At 41.8% G+C, this 16,821-nt stretch overlaps 1 protein-coding gene across 2 annotated transcripts; it reads left to right on the top strand.

Annotated features, from left to right (window-relative positions):
- Positions 1-2,354: 2,354 nt before the first annotated feature.
- Positions 2,355-16,821, top strand: NFIL3 (nuclear factor, interleukin 3 regulated). 2 transcript variants are annotated; one of them, XM_021530398.3, is made up of 2 exons: positions 2,355-2,540; positions 12,836-16,821. In XM_021530398.3, the coding sequence occupies exon 2, from the start codon at positions 13,025-13,027 to the stop codon at positions 14,396-14,398; it is 1,374 nt and encodes a 457-aa protein (XP_021386073.1). In that variant the 5' UTR covers positions 2,355-2,540; positions 12,836-13,024; the 3' UTR covers positions 14,399-16,821. The 2 variants fall into 2 exon arrangements, with proteins under 2 accessions (XP_021386073.1, XP_021386074.1); XM_021530399.4 differs by lacking the exon at positions 2,355-2,540 and adding an exon at positions 4,100-4,261.

The following is a 16,821-nucleotide window of genomic DNA, read 5'->3' as shown; positions in this document are numbered from 1 at the left end:
AAATGGTGAATATGTTCCTTTAACCACATAAGCACTCAGCCCTGCATCCCACCTTTTCCCTGAATCTGTCAAGTGCCTACTGGAAGATTTGGAGAGTAAGACCAGATTTTGCTGTAAAGGGGTTTTTTTTTTTTATTTTCCTGACCTCTACCAAATAGAAGTAATGTAAAATATAGAAAATATCTTTCTTCCTAATCTGGGAGAAAGATCAGGTTTGTTTTTATGGCTGATTATAATTAGTGACAAACACATAAGCAAATAGGTGACCAAACTCCATCTGGAATATTATTTCCAAGACTCTCCACCCACATAGGAAGGATATTACTCGCCTTGGAGACTTCTTTCTAGAATTCTAGAATTTCTGGAACTTGAGTCATGAAGGCAAATTTGAACTGGTTTGTTTTTTTTTTCTTATAGATGTGAGAGTTAAAGTTGTTAAAAGTGTATGCCCAGGATTAACAAGAAACCATTTATCATGGTGAAAACAATGTGTACCGTTTAATTTTAAAAACTGCCTGAAGTTTCAGGATTTACTTTGGCTTTTGACAGTCCTGAAAACTCAGTGCACTGGACTGGAATGATATATATGGGACATAATGTGTGCTGCACAAGATTCTTCACGTAGGTTCTTCACTATGCCAAAGACCTTAAGTAAGACACCAATATTTATGAGCAAGCAGGTCTTCAAGCTTATTGCTGGATCTCATGTCTGACATTTCCAGTAGCATGCCAACTGTCTCTGCATATCTGTTATCCACTGGCAAGTGGAAGCACGGGGAAAATAAACCCTGATTGTGCAGCCTCCAGGTGGAGGCAGTGGTTGATCTCTCGCACTCGGCTGCTTTTGAATCCCCATGTCTGTCACAGGGGATTGTCACACACTCCATAGTCTGTTACCTTTAACAAGGCTGCATAGGCTAGATATTAGAAACAGGAAAGGAAGAGGGATAAACCAGTGTGAGTAAAGGTTATTAGACCTTTCATATTAAATAATCCAGGGAGATATGAAGAAATGGATTCAAGGCATTTAGACTATTGTGGAGGGATATTTTGGGTTCATGTGATAAAACACTAAGGGCTGAGGTAAACAAAAACAATACTCTGAATTTGCTTTCTGTTAGGTTTGCTTTACTCCAGAGGGCTATCTCTGTTGACATATAAATACAGGATGACAGAGTCATGTACCAGAATAATGTTGGAGAGGACTATACTGTTTCAGTAAATGTTTAACAGAATGAAATAATGAATCATTTACATTCCGTAATTAGGATTTAATAAAGAATTTTTTTTTGTTGTCTCCGTAAATTTTACTTCTGAAAGGAAAAAAAAAAAAAAAAAAAAGAGATGGAGATACAAACCTTCTGCGAGGATAAAAAAGAGGAAGGTACATATCTCGCTCCTAATCAAACGCATGCATCCCAACCCATTCTGGGTTGACAGCTGGATTTCTCGCAGACCATGTGTCACTTTCTAACACGGAGGTTAAACAGGGGGCAAGCCAGCACCAGGCTCTCCGCAGCATCACTGGGGGAGTGCGGGGACGGGGCTGCCGGCGGGGATGGCCCCGGGAGGGTCGGCGGGACTCGGCTCCCCCAGAGTGCGTCCCCGCTGCGGAGATGAAGCGACGCCACCGAAATCCTCCAGCCCTGACGGCCGCCAAGGGCAGCGGACGAGCCCCGGCAAGGCCGCCAGCGGGCTGCTCTCCCCTTGCCGTTCCTCTCCGCCTTTTACGTCTCTCCCCGCCGCTCTCCGCCAGCGACAGCAGCCGCGGCGCGATCCGCCGGCGGAACGCGGCGAGGCGGCGGGAGCGCGCCTGGGGAGCGCGCCTCGCCCGACGGCGCGGAGCCGGCGGGTGCGAGGGCGCGGTTCCCACACGCCGCGCAGACACACCCCCGTAACGCCGCGCACCGCGGCCCCGCGGCGGGAGCCGGGGTGGCGGTGCGGGGCCGGGGTGGCGGTGCGGGCCGGGGTGGCGGTGCGGGGCCGGGGTGGCGGTGCGGGCCGGGGAGGCGGTGCGGGCCGGGGAGGCGGTGCGGGCCGGGGTGGCGGTGCGGGCCGGGGCGGCGGCGGAGCGGAGGCGCCGCGCCCGGCGGGCGGAGGCTGCGCGGGGCGAGCGCCCCCCAGCGCGCTCCGCCGCGCCGGTTACGTAAGCGCGGGCGCCCCCCGCGCCGCCCCCGCCGGCGGTTATGCAATCGCAGCACACAGACCTACTGTACGGCGCGCCGCCCCGCGCCCCGCCCCGCCCCGCCCCCGCCCGCTCCCATTGGCCGCCTCCCGGCGGCGCCGGGCGCCGATTGGCCGGCCGCGGCCGCCAGTCACGGCGCGGCGCGGCCGGCATGCGGGCTATGAGCGCCGCGCCGCGCAGCCCTGACCTACTAACACACATCCCTCCGCGCCGCCGCCGCGCGCTCCCGCCCGCCGCTCCGCCGCCGTCCGCACGGCGCGGCGCCGCACCGCGCCCGCTCCGCACCGCCGCCCCCCTCATAGCGCGGGCACCGGCGCGGGGCGAGGAATGCTCGGCGCTCCGCGGCGCGCTGCAGGTAAGGAAGGAAGGCAGGCGCGCGTACAAAGTTGTGGCGCCCGCCCGGAGCTTCGCTCTGGCTGCGGGCGGGGATCGGCTCGTGCTTAAGGGGAGCCCGGCCAGCTCCGGCCGCCGCCGGGCGGGGAAGGGTCCGGCGGCGGCGCCGCTCCGCGCGGCGGCGGGCGGCTCGGCGGAGGGGTGGTGGCGCGGGAGGCAGCCCGGGAGATGCCGGCCGGCGGCTCTGGCTGTCGGGGCGTGCTCGTTCCTGGCGTGCCGCGCTGCGCCCCGCGTGTCTTCGGGCGAGCCCCGGGCAGCGCCGGCGGAGCGGCGCTCCGCGTTGCATAATGTGCCGGCGGGGAGCGGAGCTGCCGCGGCGGGCGCCGTGCGGGGCGGAGGGCTGGGTCCCGGGCAGCGCCAGCCGCAGAACCACCGGGAGCTGCTGCCGGAGCCCGCCGGCCAGACCCAGTCCTCTCTCGGGCGGCGTAGGGGCATGTTGCCCGCCGGCAGTCGGGATCAGTGGCAGCGGCCCGGCGCCGGGGCTGCGCTTGTCTCAGCCAGCCTTTTCCGTCACTTTTTGTCGCTGTTTTTTAGGCGCTGCGGGACCGATCGCATAATAGTTCCTGGAAATGTTGCATTATGTAACCACAAAATATGCTGGCGGCGGGGCTGGGAAAAGGGAGCTAATTATGCGATTTTATAATCTGCCTACAAAGAAACTAGGACAATCTCGCCCCGAAAAAAAAAAAAGAGCCCCCTAAACCCGTAACTGTAACAGGTTTTGTTAAAGTGTGTTTATTAAGGGAAGTAGACAACTGGGTAAGTGGGGAGGCGAGGCGCGCTCGCCGGCTGCGTGCCGGGTGCCTTAAAACGAGATTTGTGTTGGGTCTATATTTAGCCCCTTCGCGTTTTAGCAATTGTGGCTTCATGTGCTATTTCTGGTCTTTTCTCCAGAGCCGTGCGTGTGTAAGACGTTCGAGGCATTTGCTCGGATTTTTAACTCTACGCCTTCAGAGGCTTTTTAGATCAGGCTGTATTTATTTTTTTTTAGGGAAGGCGTTTCGCCCAGACGCCGTGGCATCTCTCCGGTACGGGCTTTCAGTAGGGGGGGGGGATAAGAAATGAAGAATAATTTTTAAAAAACAAAGCATCAGACCAAAACAAACCAAACGGGGATGGCTTGATTTAAAGGAAGAAAGGCGTTTACGGGCGATCTCAGCCGCGCTGGAGGGGGAGAGGAAGAGCCGTCCCGGCCGTGCCCGGCGGGCGGGGGGCCAGGTGCGGCCGGCCCCGCGGGGCAGCGGCGCGGGCTCCGCGGGAGTAGGTCAGTGTGACAGACGCGATGGGCGGGGGAGCGGAGCTGGCTGCGCGGAGCCCTCCGCGCCCGCTTCTCCTCCCGGGGCTCGCGGGGGTCGCCGCTGCCTCCCTTTCCCCCGGGCGGCGGGGCGCGGCGGCGGGCGAGGGCGGCGGGCGTGCGCTCCCCTCAGCCCTTTGTTCTGGGCTGGGGCGGCGGCGGCGGCGGGGGGGCGGCGGGCTGGCAGCGCGGGGCCGGGCGGGCCGGGGCCGTGCGCCGCCGGTCACGTAGGGGGCCGCGGGGCCGAGCCGGGCCGCCTTTGTGGCGGCGCCGATCCCGCGGCTCGGCCCCGCACCGCGCCCCGCGGAGCGTCCCCACCCCGCTGCCCATCGCCCCCCCAGTCCCAGCGTCGCCTGCAGGCAGGGATCGCCAGACAAAGGCCCTCGCTGGTAGGCACGGGATGAGCGTTTTCTTTCGTTTCTTACGTAACGAGCGACAACAACATCATAAAGGCGGGGGGAGGAAAAAAAAATCATCATTGCCTAATTCTGTGATGTTTTTCCCAAGTCGGTTCGGCGTCGCAGTGGCTGTGTGTTTTGTACTCTGGGGCCGGCTTGTGCTGTGTCCTCGATAGGAGCATAGCTTGAAAGTTTCTGACTTGCCTTTCAAGATGAGGTGATTTTAATTTATTTTAATTTTTTTTTTCAATTTTTAATTACTAAAACGGTTCTCCAATACGTGAAACAAACATCTCTGTGCTTCTGACCAAAAACCTCCCAACCGAGTACCCCAGCCACAGGCTTTATGTTCATTGTACCTGCTATAGCAAGTAGCAGGAAAGTATTTTAAAAACGTAATATTCTTGGTAACTGCATAAACTTTTTTTGCTGCTTGATTGCTGGGGCCAAGTACAGCTTTGACAGTGAGGCTTTTTTGGAGTTACAGTTTTGTTAAAAGCAACCCTGTTTTTTTTGTTGTCCTTGTAACTTGAATGATTGCACTTAGTTTTGTTATGTTTGCTCCAGTGTGTATGTAACCTACTTTGAGTTATCTTTGCCCTCCTCAGTAATTAATTAAATCCAGAGCCTCGTTTGAAATATTGCTATGTCCATTGCTTTTATGGTCCTTATTCAGTCAAAATCTTGACTTTGATGGTAAACTCGAATGAATAAGGATTTGGTGTTTTGGCCCAAAAGCCTGATTTAAGCCAACAAGTTCAAGGACTGCTGAATAAGGATCGTTAATAACATTGGCACTAACAGTTATTGTTACATTACACATGTCTCACATTACAGATGTCTTTGACTGTTAAAATGCTAATAAGCGTTAGAATATTCTGCCTCCACTTTCATTTACTTTATATTTTTATCTTGTGCTCCAAAGGACTCTTGACTAGCTTTCAAAATATCCAGCTTCCTGAATTTGCATCCAAAACTACAAGTTTCTGCTGTTTTGGTGGGGGTTGTTTTGCGTTTTGTTATGAGGTCTGGGGGGGATTTTTTTTGTTTGTTAGCTTTTGTATTTATGAAACAGATGTGAAGGTGTCAAGAAGCTAAGAATCTTCCCATGGGCAGTATGAACTTACATGACCTCCAAACAGCTTATCTCATCTTAAGAGGGAACAGTATTTGCCTTGCTTTGGATGAAATTTATAGAACATACATTCTTTCTATTGCAGTAGAGTCAAAAGAGAGTCTGAGAAAGATATCAGCACAATGCTGCTTTTTTCCAATCCTTTATCTTGAAATAAAACTCTTAAATAAAATAAACCTTTAACTCATTTTAAATTGACTTATTTTAACAAATAGTTATGCAAACTACACTTATGCAATAGTTTTTTTCCAGACGGCAATCTCACTGCTGTTATAACATCACTGTGATGCAATAATATGAACAATAAAATCCTCTGTTTGAGTCTTATTACACACTGTTAAGCAATGTATCTGACTCATCGGCTTAATTGACTCTTCTAGGTGACCTTGCCATGATCATTACAGCCAGTTATGAGATATAAATGTGCTTAGGCTATGTAATAGAAAAAAAATGCAAATAGATGGCCAATTCCTGCAGTCCAATCTAAAAGAAAATGACAATTGATTTCCGTTTTAGTATTTTACAGTATTAAAGCATTGCCTTACAGTATTTGAAAATATTTTTTTAGTAGCTACATGATAATTTAACTGTCTAATACTGATGATAAGCATGACTGTTAAAAACAAGATTGTGTAAACAAGGGAATAGTTGGTCTTGACTAAAAATGTGGTAGAAACAATGTTATTAAAAAATTGTATTATAAGGTAGATCTGAAATAAATCTAGCCACCTTAGATACCCTGTGTTTTTTCCTAATTCACTTGTTGAATTGGTCCATGTCCAAAATAGCATACTATGAGATTGAATTTTGTGACAGATATTAAATATATATTCTATTATGAAAAATGCCTTATTTAAGACATGGCTTTTCCCCCTTTCTTGAGTTGCTCCACCTTGGTGTAATTTTCAGCCTGTCCTGCAGTATTTGAATAATTAACCAGTTTTTGCTACGGAGGTGTCTGCACAACAGCTGACAATAAAGATGTCAGTGCTGCAAGACTTCTCTTTGCAAGTGGAATGCAACCCAACAAAGAAAATTATGCTCAGCATGGGCAGTGGTCTGGACCATCTCAGAGAATTGGAGCTCTAAAGATTGCTGTTTCTCTGCTCTGTCTGCTGTGAGTGGTAGATAACAATTTACAGCCAGCGTTTATTCTTTATATTTACTTCAGTTGTTATATAACAAGATGCATGTTTAGAGCATCAGCTGGGATTAATTGACATAATTCTGCTGCCTTTAAATAGAGCCATATAAATTTAGGTCAGCTGAAGGTCTGGTCCATGGTTGGCATTTTAAGAACACAGTTCAATAATAGAAAGCTATTTGTTGTCAGAATAATTAATATTTGATTTTGTGGACTTATTTTTAATGGTTTGTAACTAAGGGAAACCTGAGATTGTATTTCCAGAACATGGTTGCTATTAAGTTATAGCTTTTCACAGTCTAGTTCTTCGTGCTGTCAAGTAGCTATTGAAATGGGAAACATACTGTCATAGATAGTACTGTAACTTCAGTAACAGTTGTTTCTATTGAGGCTTTATTAAAATACTGGAAAGTGATATGGTATTATTAAATTGCATGTTTACATGTGTATACGATATATATGGAATTAAATATTTACCCAAGATATATTTATTTCCTTCTCAGTTTTACATTTTTTCCTGGTGCTATCAGAAATATTCTTAGATCTTGTTTTTTACCATTTGAACTAGATCAATAAATAGCTTGTTTTGGGAAACATGAACAGATCTGGCAGAATCATACTGTCTTCACAAGGAAATGAAAGAAAATGTGGGGCAAATTGGCACTTACTAAGATTCACTGACCTTTTCTGAACAACTGCTACCCTTAACATATGTTTTGTGCCCTCCAAATAGAAATTTTATTTCTGTAATTTACCTTTGGTAAACAGGCTGTACTTTAATGAGTTAATTTGTAGTTCTTAAGATAAAACTGTAACTTAAGTAATTTTTCCAACAAAGATAGCCTTTCTTAAAAAATTACATATGACATCAGCTTTCTGGGTGCAACATAGAGTTGGGTAATATGAATTTGCAATAGTATTTCAAGTTCCATTATAATCTTACTTATTTTTTCCTTACATTTGATTGAACAGTGTCATAATAAATGATATCTGATGAGCCCGATGGAATATATTTTGTGGACATATTCCATTTTTTTCCTTCAATAATATGATCAACATTTTAGCAAAAGTGGGTCAGCTTGTACAAAGTTATCATCATCAGTGTTCCACTGACCTAATTACACATTGGTCCTGAAACACTAAGCACTTAAGATGTTCATGATGTAGGAAAAGGAAACTGCATACAGGATCAATACTTGTGCGTTGCTTCACGCTGTTGTAACACATTCGTGGTCCTTGTGCACATTACTACGTAACGGCAGAAAGTGGTGGCAATATTCATATTGTAAATGCTCTTCCCCTTTGTGACTGCAGGTAACCTGTCCATCACAGCATAAAATGCAGTCACCTAGGTTTTATCAGAAAGTTTTAACTTCATTTGTTCTACATTGTCTAGACCCTCTGACCCACAAATCTGTCCCAGGGATGTCACTGGTTCAGTGTATCCAGCATTAAAGCTTTTCTTCAACAGGAACATTAACTCACAAACTGTTGTAGGTAAAAGGCAAGAAGAAGTTTGTTGAAGGACTTCAGTGGAGATTGGAGATACTCTGGATTCCTGAATTATGATAGTAATAATGATAGGTGTAGAGTCTCATGGCAAATTTTTTGTCTGTGGAAAGCAGTAGAGGTAGAGTATCTCTAAAATTTTTCAGCAGTGTTTAGGGAGGCTGTGCATGCACCACCTGAGCTTAAACTCAGTCCCATGTGTATAATGAGAATATTTTTTCTGTACCATATAAAAGTATTGAGATAGGTAGCATCTGGTTTTGGGATACTTTGGAGATAAAGTGCAAAATATATCTTTCAGTTTTCCAAAAACTGGAATGCAAACTGGTAGCTTTTTAATCTATAAACAATTTCTATAGCAGCTCATCTGGTATGTAGCCAGATTTTCAAAATTGATAAACTGGGGCAGAATGGTGGCAGTAATATAATTAAAGATACCTATGCAAAACATGGACAACATCAACTAAAAATAAGCAGAGGCATCAAGATGAGTGCAATTGTTTTTTGAGAGTGTGCCATATAGTAGTGGTGGTGATAATAGAGACATGTTTTTTCCTAGAACAAAAGAAGCTACACACAACTGTTATTTTCTTCCATTTTTAAGGGCTGATATATATTCCTCTTGTAGACACAATGATACAAAACTGAATTGTGTTTGAGCATTCAATGCTAGAAATGGGATTTCATTTAGTGTGATAGAATCACTATCAAAACGCTAGAGCTGTAGAATTAAACAGTCATTTTATCCTAGGATATGTTTGAAAAATTATGCTTGGAAATAGCATGAATTATTTTGCAAAATATAAATGAAAGCATTCAGTTACTCTATGCAGAAGATTAGGTACATGAGGAGGCTCCCATACATTCTCTAAAGCAGAAATTATTTATGCAATTAAATTACACAGAAGAGAGCAAACCTGTGGCCTTGTCCTCCAAACTTTGAGACCTTTCAGTTATTATAGTGTGAATACGTAAATCCCCAGGATCAGATCTTGAATGTGCCATGTTGTCACTTCAGTATCTTTTGAAGTCCCATGGATAAATTAATTTTTTGTGATTTCTGCATGCATAATGTTTTGCTTCAATAGCATGAGTCTTATACAACAGTCTCATTAATACTTGGATCTGGGATTGTATTCTGCTTCTGTTGAAATCAATGGCAAAATTGCTGGGGGAGCAAATCTGGCTTTGTAATTAAGTTAATAGGGTCGAGTGTTATTACATTGTAGAATTGGCACTCAGTGCCATTAACATCAACCAACCAAATGTTGGTTTTATAACACTTTATGAGGGAGTGATAAAGCAATTGAAAAATTAATCATAAGGGAAAATATTGGTATTTGAAATGTAGTCAGAGGAATCATTACAGTTCATTAATTTATGTTTAAATACTCATGTTTTCCAATGGAATTATAAAATGCAAGTGAAGTGAAGTGAAATGGCTGGTTCCATTGAAGGCATGTTGCCATTATCATCAGATGGAATTTAATTTGTTTACAGTCTCAGCATTGGGCTGATCCACATGAAGAAGTATTACTAAACAAGGGTTTTGACTCCTGTTTGTAAAGCCTCAGTTCCAGTTACCATAATAAAAGCACTCAAGAAATACAGAAAGAGCTGAAGGTCTTCTGTTGTTTTGTTCATTCGCAAAAGTAATGGCATTAGGTGTAACTGAATAAATAGCAAACCCGTATGACTGTGTCAGTGGGTTACATGTCTGTCTTGACAGCTTTACTGATGGACTCTGGCAGAGAGCAAAGTTGAATATTGCATGCAACAACACAGTCATTTTGATACATGCTTAATATTTACTGTGGATTGCATACTACTTACAGTCTGTCTGTTTATGCCAGGAACAATGTGTACAGGAGGGAAACTGGCCAATACAGGAATTAACAGTGCTACCGTGGGCAGATTGGGCCATTCCAGTGTCCAGTCTGCAGATGTCCCATGGAACAAGGGACACAAACTCTGCAGCTGGTAGGACTAAATTCAGCTCAGTGCCAGTCTTGGGCTTGAGGGAGGATATTTGAACATGCAGTTCAGTTTTTATCTATCAATATGGTCATATTGATGAATTATGTCATTAGTCAACATTCATTTAGGAAAAAAGCCACAATGCAGAAACTTTTTTGCTAATTATTATTATCATTGTTAGTATTTTTCCTAGACCATAGTGTTGGACAAACACTGAATTGGACTAGACTTGAGCTGGAGACCATACTGATAGACATGGTCCAGATTCTTATCCTGCTACATTCTTGTTCAAGACTAAACATTGCTTTTATAGCATGTGGAAATAAAAGATGGGAATATTATAGCGGAAAAAGTATTTAATTTGTGTAGGTATGGTTTTGTTCTTCTAAAATATCCAATGATTCTGTAAGTACTTCCTTGTTTGTTACCACTTTGAGTAAGTGTAGATGTTCTAGGCTATATGGTGCATCTATATATATGGTAACAATGATGATGTATGCATATCAGTGTGTTTTCTTGGAGAACAAATATTTTGATTTGAGTGTAGCCCTCTGGTATTGTTAAATTCAGTAGGAGCTGTGAACTAAGGACATGAAATTGCACAAAAGTTGTTTTGAGCACATTTTGCTCATGTGAGAGTTGGCTGAGGTACATTCTAAGGGGCAAATGATGATTTCATATTGAGTACATGATACAGTTTCCTGCTGTGTGCCATGGAAGGTGTCTGCTACTGGTACAGGTGAATACAGTAATTGTACTGGATCAAGACAATTACGATCAGTAACTGTGTACTCCCAGTTCTACCAGATTATGAAATGAGATCCCAGTATTCTGTTATTGTAAAATGGTGCTACAGAGACTGAATACTCTATAAATATGACAAAAGATCAAGTGGCCTTGTCTTCTCTTTTTTTTTGTTGTTGCTTTAATGTTTCAGCAACAGTTTTTTTAAGTGTTGAGTTACACTAGGTTTAAAATGGTATGCATATGAATTAAATAATTAATTCCCTGAATCAGTGAAATGGGCAAAATGTCTATGCACCTACTTCAGCAAATCAAACTACTGAAAATTTGGAGAAACAGATTGTAAACAGATTGCGTTGCTGTATGGTTCCTGGTTTGCTGATCCAGCTCCTTCAGTCTTGACAGAAATCTCCCTTTTGACTCCACTTGGAATTTTGCATCAGGGTCTAACTATGTAACTGTTTCTGTATTAGAGGTACATTTCTTCTTTTCAAACATGACAATTTGTGACGCTGCTTTTGCACTAAAATATTAGATGTTGTCTTTGGTGAGGTTGGTGTCTAACTATTTTTCATTAGTTTGTATTATCAAAGACAAATAGTTACATGTCAGTATTAACCATGTATTTTAGGAAATTCTACTTAGTTGTTCTATTAAATGTGTTAATTTTTCATGACAGAAGAATTGGCATGGTTTGATGGAACAGAATCCAGCTTGAAACCTTAGTCTTTATGACCCTGCTTAATTGTTACTACATCACTCATTCCACTTTGCCTTCTGGAAAAGACAAGAGAAATTGACAGAATACAATTCATTAATTCTTTTATAACTTTCTTGACTGATAATGTTAAAATTAGTTTCATTTGTCATTGTAAAAACATTCCCAGTAAATAGAGACATTAATCTGAAGCTGCTCATTTTTTCCTTCTGGTCGTACAGGCAAGAATGATTGCTGACTCGATAGTCAATTCTATAAAAGCACTTGGCATACTACATTCTTTTCAACAGGAACATGATTTACTGTAGAAAATGATATACTGAGAAGCTGTGCATAAGATCAAGACCAAGTGATCTTAATATTTTTGCATTAAAAGGTGCTGAATAAAACAAAGGCCAATATAAACTCTTAAGTTCAAATTTAATGATTAAAATGTCTGAAGCTAAAGGTTAGGCTAGTTTTTATTTGTTAATGGTAAGACTTCTGGGTCTAAACTTTTATTTCAATGCAAATGCTGTTTCCTGGAAGTGCACATGCCTCAACAGTATTAAACTTTACTTTGACATAATACGACTTTGTCAAATGCAAATTTTTAATTAAATGTCATTTCTCTAATGTATTTTTCAATACTAATTTTAATGTTTTCTTTGTAAGATACTAGAAAACTACATCATCTTTTGTCAATACTTCTTAGTTAGGTACTTGCCCAAATTATGTGTGTGAACTTGCTAGTTAGAATTAATATGATGGATGCAAACACTTACATATAGATATATATTTTTTTTACAGGATTCAAATGCAGCAATTAAATGCTTAATAGATAAGCACTGGATAATGGATAATGGTGGTATTTTAAGACAATAGAAAGCACTCCTTCTCTAAATCAGCTTATGTTATTTTTAATCCTTGAAGGACCCAAATGTATTGCATTTCTGTCATACACCACAGCTGTTTTCAGAAGAGATGCTTTAATGTGGAACAGGATACTTTATAGTGCTGCTCATCAATATGCTGTGTCCTGCAGTTTAAAGTATTGAAAAGTTTTAGTTTAACCAGTGGTGCCATGGAAGGTTCAGTGACAGCATTACTGTAAGGTCAAAACTCAAATGTTTTTTAATTGATTCCTCCTTGGATCGTATAATATTTGTTTTGGAAGCAAATCTGCTACCTCTAGGTGTTATGAAATTTAGAATACCAATAGTTTCGGTGTTGAGCTCTTTTCATATCACAGCAGGTTTAATCATCCAAATTCTTATCTAAAATATTTGTCAATAGCTACTTTTGTGTGTTTTGATCAAGCAATTCCTAATTAGTAATAAAATTCTCTATTTGTTTCAGGTTTTTAGAAGATTCCCATTGAATCTGCGAAGAAAACTGGTTCTAGACAGACACTTCTCTCTGAGATTATGAAAGAAAAGGAAGAATGTGTGTGGATTTAAAATTACTGTGTTTTTCAAGTTGTGGAGTGAGAAGTACTGGGAAGATAGCTTGCTCTGTTGCTTCTTGTAGATCTACAAATTGTTTCTGATGCAGCTGAGAAAAATGCAGACCCTTAAAAAGGAGCACGGACCTGTTGACACAAGTAGCAATGTGGACAAAATCATGGTACTTAAGTCAACCTTAGCAGAAGTATCTGAAGAATTGTCTACAAATGAAGATATACTACTTACTGAAGCAAGTAGTGGAAAGAGCAAATCTTCAGCTTGCCGGAGAAAGCGAGAATTCATTCCAGATGAAAAGAAGGATGCTATGTATTGGGAGAAAAGGAGGAAAAATAATGAAGCTGCCAAAAGATCTCGTGAAAAACGACGACTGAATGACCTTGTCTTAGAGAACAAACTAATTGCACTGGGAGAAGAGAATGCCACTTTGAAGGCAGAGCTGCTTTCATTGAAGTTAAAGTTTGGTTTAATTAGTTCTGCGGCCTATGCCCAAGAGATACAGAAACTCAGTAGCTCAACAACTGTGTATTTTCAAGATTATCAGAGTTCCAAATCAAATATTAACTCATTTGTAGATGAACATGAACCATCTATAGTTGGTAGCAGTTGTATTTCTGTCATTAAACATTCTCCTCAAAGCTCTATGTCTGATGTATCTGAAACATCAACTGTAGAGCATACCCAACCAACTCGTATACAAAGCAACTGCAGAAGTCCTGAAAATAAGTTCCAGATTATAAAGCAGGAGCCCATGGAATTAGAGAGAGAGCCAAGAGATGACAGAGGTTCATACAAAGCGTCCATATATCCAAACTACATGGGAGCTACCTTTAATGTATACTCACATTCTCCTCCTCTCTTGCAAGTTAATAGGTCCTCCAGTAATTCCCCGAGAACGTCAGAAACTGATGATGGTGTAGTTGGAAAGTCATCTGATGGAGAAGATGAACAGCAGGTTCCTAAGGGTCCAATTCATTCCCCAGTTGAACATAAAAATGTTCATGCAACAGTGAAAGTTCCAGAAGTGAATTCTTCAGCTTTGCCTCACAAGCTTCGAATCAAAGCCAAAGCCATGCAAGTTAAAGTGGAAGCAATGGATAATGACTATGATGCAACGCAGAAGTTGTCATCACCCATTGACATGTCCTCAAAAAGACATTTTGAACTTGAAAAACATGGTGCGCAAAACTTGGTGCATTCTTCTCACACTCCTTTCTCGGTTCAAGTGACTAATATCCAAGACTGGTCACTTAAACCAGAACTCTGGCATCAGAAGGAACTCAATGTTAAAATTCAGAGTGGTTGCAAAACTGGAGTTGTTGAAATAAAAGACAATATCTACAATGTCTCTGAGTCAGAGAATCTCTATTTGAAGCAGGGCATAGCAAACTTATCTGCAGAGGTTGCTTCACTTAAAAGACTTATAACTACACAAATCTCTGCATCAGACTCTGGTTAATTTACTACTGAAAAAAAGGCTTATTGTTTCAAAGGATGTAATTTGCAGTAGATCAATATGTTTTGTATGATGCTGAATTTTCACTGGACTTGTGAAGTCATTTCACTGTAATGTTCACATAATGTCTGATTGGTGTCTTTTTGTGCACAAATTATTATGAAGACTAGGTTGTGCTATGATCACTATGCCTTGAGTATAGTCAAGTAGCCTGTACAAAGGCTGTATATAGTGGACTTTAATTTCATTTTGTTCTACTAAAAAGCGTGCAAGTTACCAGTTACAATAAAATATTGGTGACAAACATAGAACATCTACTCCAGTTCAGTTGATTTTATGAACTTGTAAATAAGTTGTTAATTAAAAACTGGTTTATTTCTTACACTGTGCTCAACTTCACTTACATTTTTGGTTTTTGCAGCCTAACAACCAAATTACAATTTACAACATGTGTGATCCTTCTGGCCACCTTTTTCCTTAACATGTTTTTTAGAAGAGAGGTAAAGTGAATATTTATAAATGAAACAGTACCAATTTATAGCCTTAGCCTTCTTTAACTTATTTCTTAGTAGAAATTAACCAAAAGCCCTGCAAATTCTAACCCAGTAACTAATAACAACAACATTTTTTTTGATCCTTCAATCTCAAATGAGACAGTAATGAGTTTCCTGGATGTTTTAGTGTGACAAGCAATTTTTCAATATTATTACTTGGTGTTTTAGGTGAAATTAGTTAAGTCAGATTTGTGCATCTGCAAAGTTTTCAGAGCCTTGCAGTGGCACGATTGGACAGCACCATCTCTGCCAAGGGGCGGCTTGCATCTGCAAGGGGTGCAGGCATGGAAAGTCAACCCCTCTTGCATACCAGCATTCTGTCCATGGCAGACCATGGGCCACCTGTACATGAATTATAAGGCTACTGGATTTGTAAACTCTGAGCTCAGCTAGGTAAATACTTGCACAAAGGCTAGGCAATAGCAGTTGCAGAGTTAAAGATCATCTGCTATTTTAGTTCCCAGAATGGGACATAATGCAATTATGCATGAAGTAAGTCTTGCCAGCAATTTGTCCCTGGTTTCAATGGCTTAATTAACTGAACTGGAATACCTTGGCTTGCTAAAGGGCATTTTGCAAGAGCTTCTCAGATGTAAAATAGAGACTGTGTGAAGAACTGCACAATCTAGACACTGCTAGCCCCTTACAACTTATGCAGATAATGAGTTCTTCACTTGATGACTGGACAAGGCTGTGGTGCTCTTTGTCTTTCAGAAGAGCCATTGAACCATGGAGTCTAGAATTGTATCACATATCCTTGGTTTGGCTTACCAAAATCTTTCATTTTAAAACTAAAAATAATTCATAAACAGAGCATAAACTTGGCAGAGGTTCTTTTCATGATACTTCCCCCTTCTTTTAGCGTACTAATAAATCAGACTAACAAATAAGCTTTTTTCTGAAAAGGCTTTTTATTAATTGCCATACTGTATAATGAATTGAACCTTTCCATAGGCTTAAAATACTAATTAACAAAACAATATGTAGGTATTGTTTTTTTAAATTAATACTTGACTTGAGTGAGAGGAAGTTTCAATTTTTTGGGGATATGAAGAGGAGTCTGAGTCACTCCTAATAGCTCTGAAGCTTGGTCCAGCAGTCAAGGCAATGGCAGAACTCCCTGATGTCAGTAAGGACAGGATTTGATTCTGTGCCTTTTCAGGAACTGATGGTTCAGTTGTGTTCTGGGAGGACCTCCGCACAGAAATCACTGGTACTTTCTGAGCTTTTTTGAGCCTTCTAACTGCTGTGCTGTATTTGTGGCATTCAGAGTTGATAAACTGCTATTCTTTTTTCATGCCTTAATAATACAATAGACCCCATAGCTGGGCTCTGTATGTATTTGGTAATTAACATAGATGACATTTCAATGTTACTGAAAATAAGCTCAGGATTATTGCATGAAATGTAAAAATTTGCATTGAATGATGGGGATATGAGACATGAGGCAGTTATGGCTACTGTCTCCTTGCTTGCTAAGTATCTTCTGTAAGCAACAATAAAATTCTTTAAATATTTTGCATATTATTTATCACATGTAATGTGTTCAAAGAGAGGACTTAAAACTCTCAGTGTTGCCATCAGTGTAAGCCTAGATCTATTGGGTTTTTTTCCATTTCTTGTTAGAATTGTTTGTCATAATGGAAGAATGTTGTCCTCTTTCTAGCTCATTATATATTTTGTGTATCTGTTTTGTGCAATTAATACTTAACAGTAATGATGTAGTTAATTTGTTGAAGGATGTCATTGCAAGAAAGTTATAGCATGGAGCTTAGGAGCACAATCAGATGTTATTTATACTCCCTTTATACCTTAGTGTTATGCTTCATTTGAAGAAAGAAATAAATAATTTGTCTTTTGTTCAAAACCAGA

Source organism: Lonchura striata, chromosome Z (assembly GCF_050655825.1).
Source record: "Lonchura striata isolate lonStrDom1 chromosome Z, ASM5065582v1, whole genome shotgun sequence".
In the NCBI taxonomy this organism is placed as follows: Eukaryota; Metazoa; Chordata; class Aves; order Passeriformes; family Estrildidae; genus Lonchura; species Lonchura striata.
The sequence above is the reverse complement of the archived record's forward strand: the minus strand, read 5'-3'. Positions and strand labels throughout refer to the sequence as shown.

Bases quoted from the DNA above. Each gene is read 5' to 3' on its own strand.
- NFIL3 (XM_021530398.3), top strand. From the start codon at position 13,025: ATGCAGCTGAGAAAAATGCAGACCCTTAAAAAGGAGCACGGACCTGTT.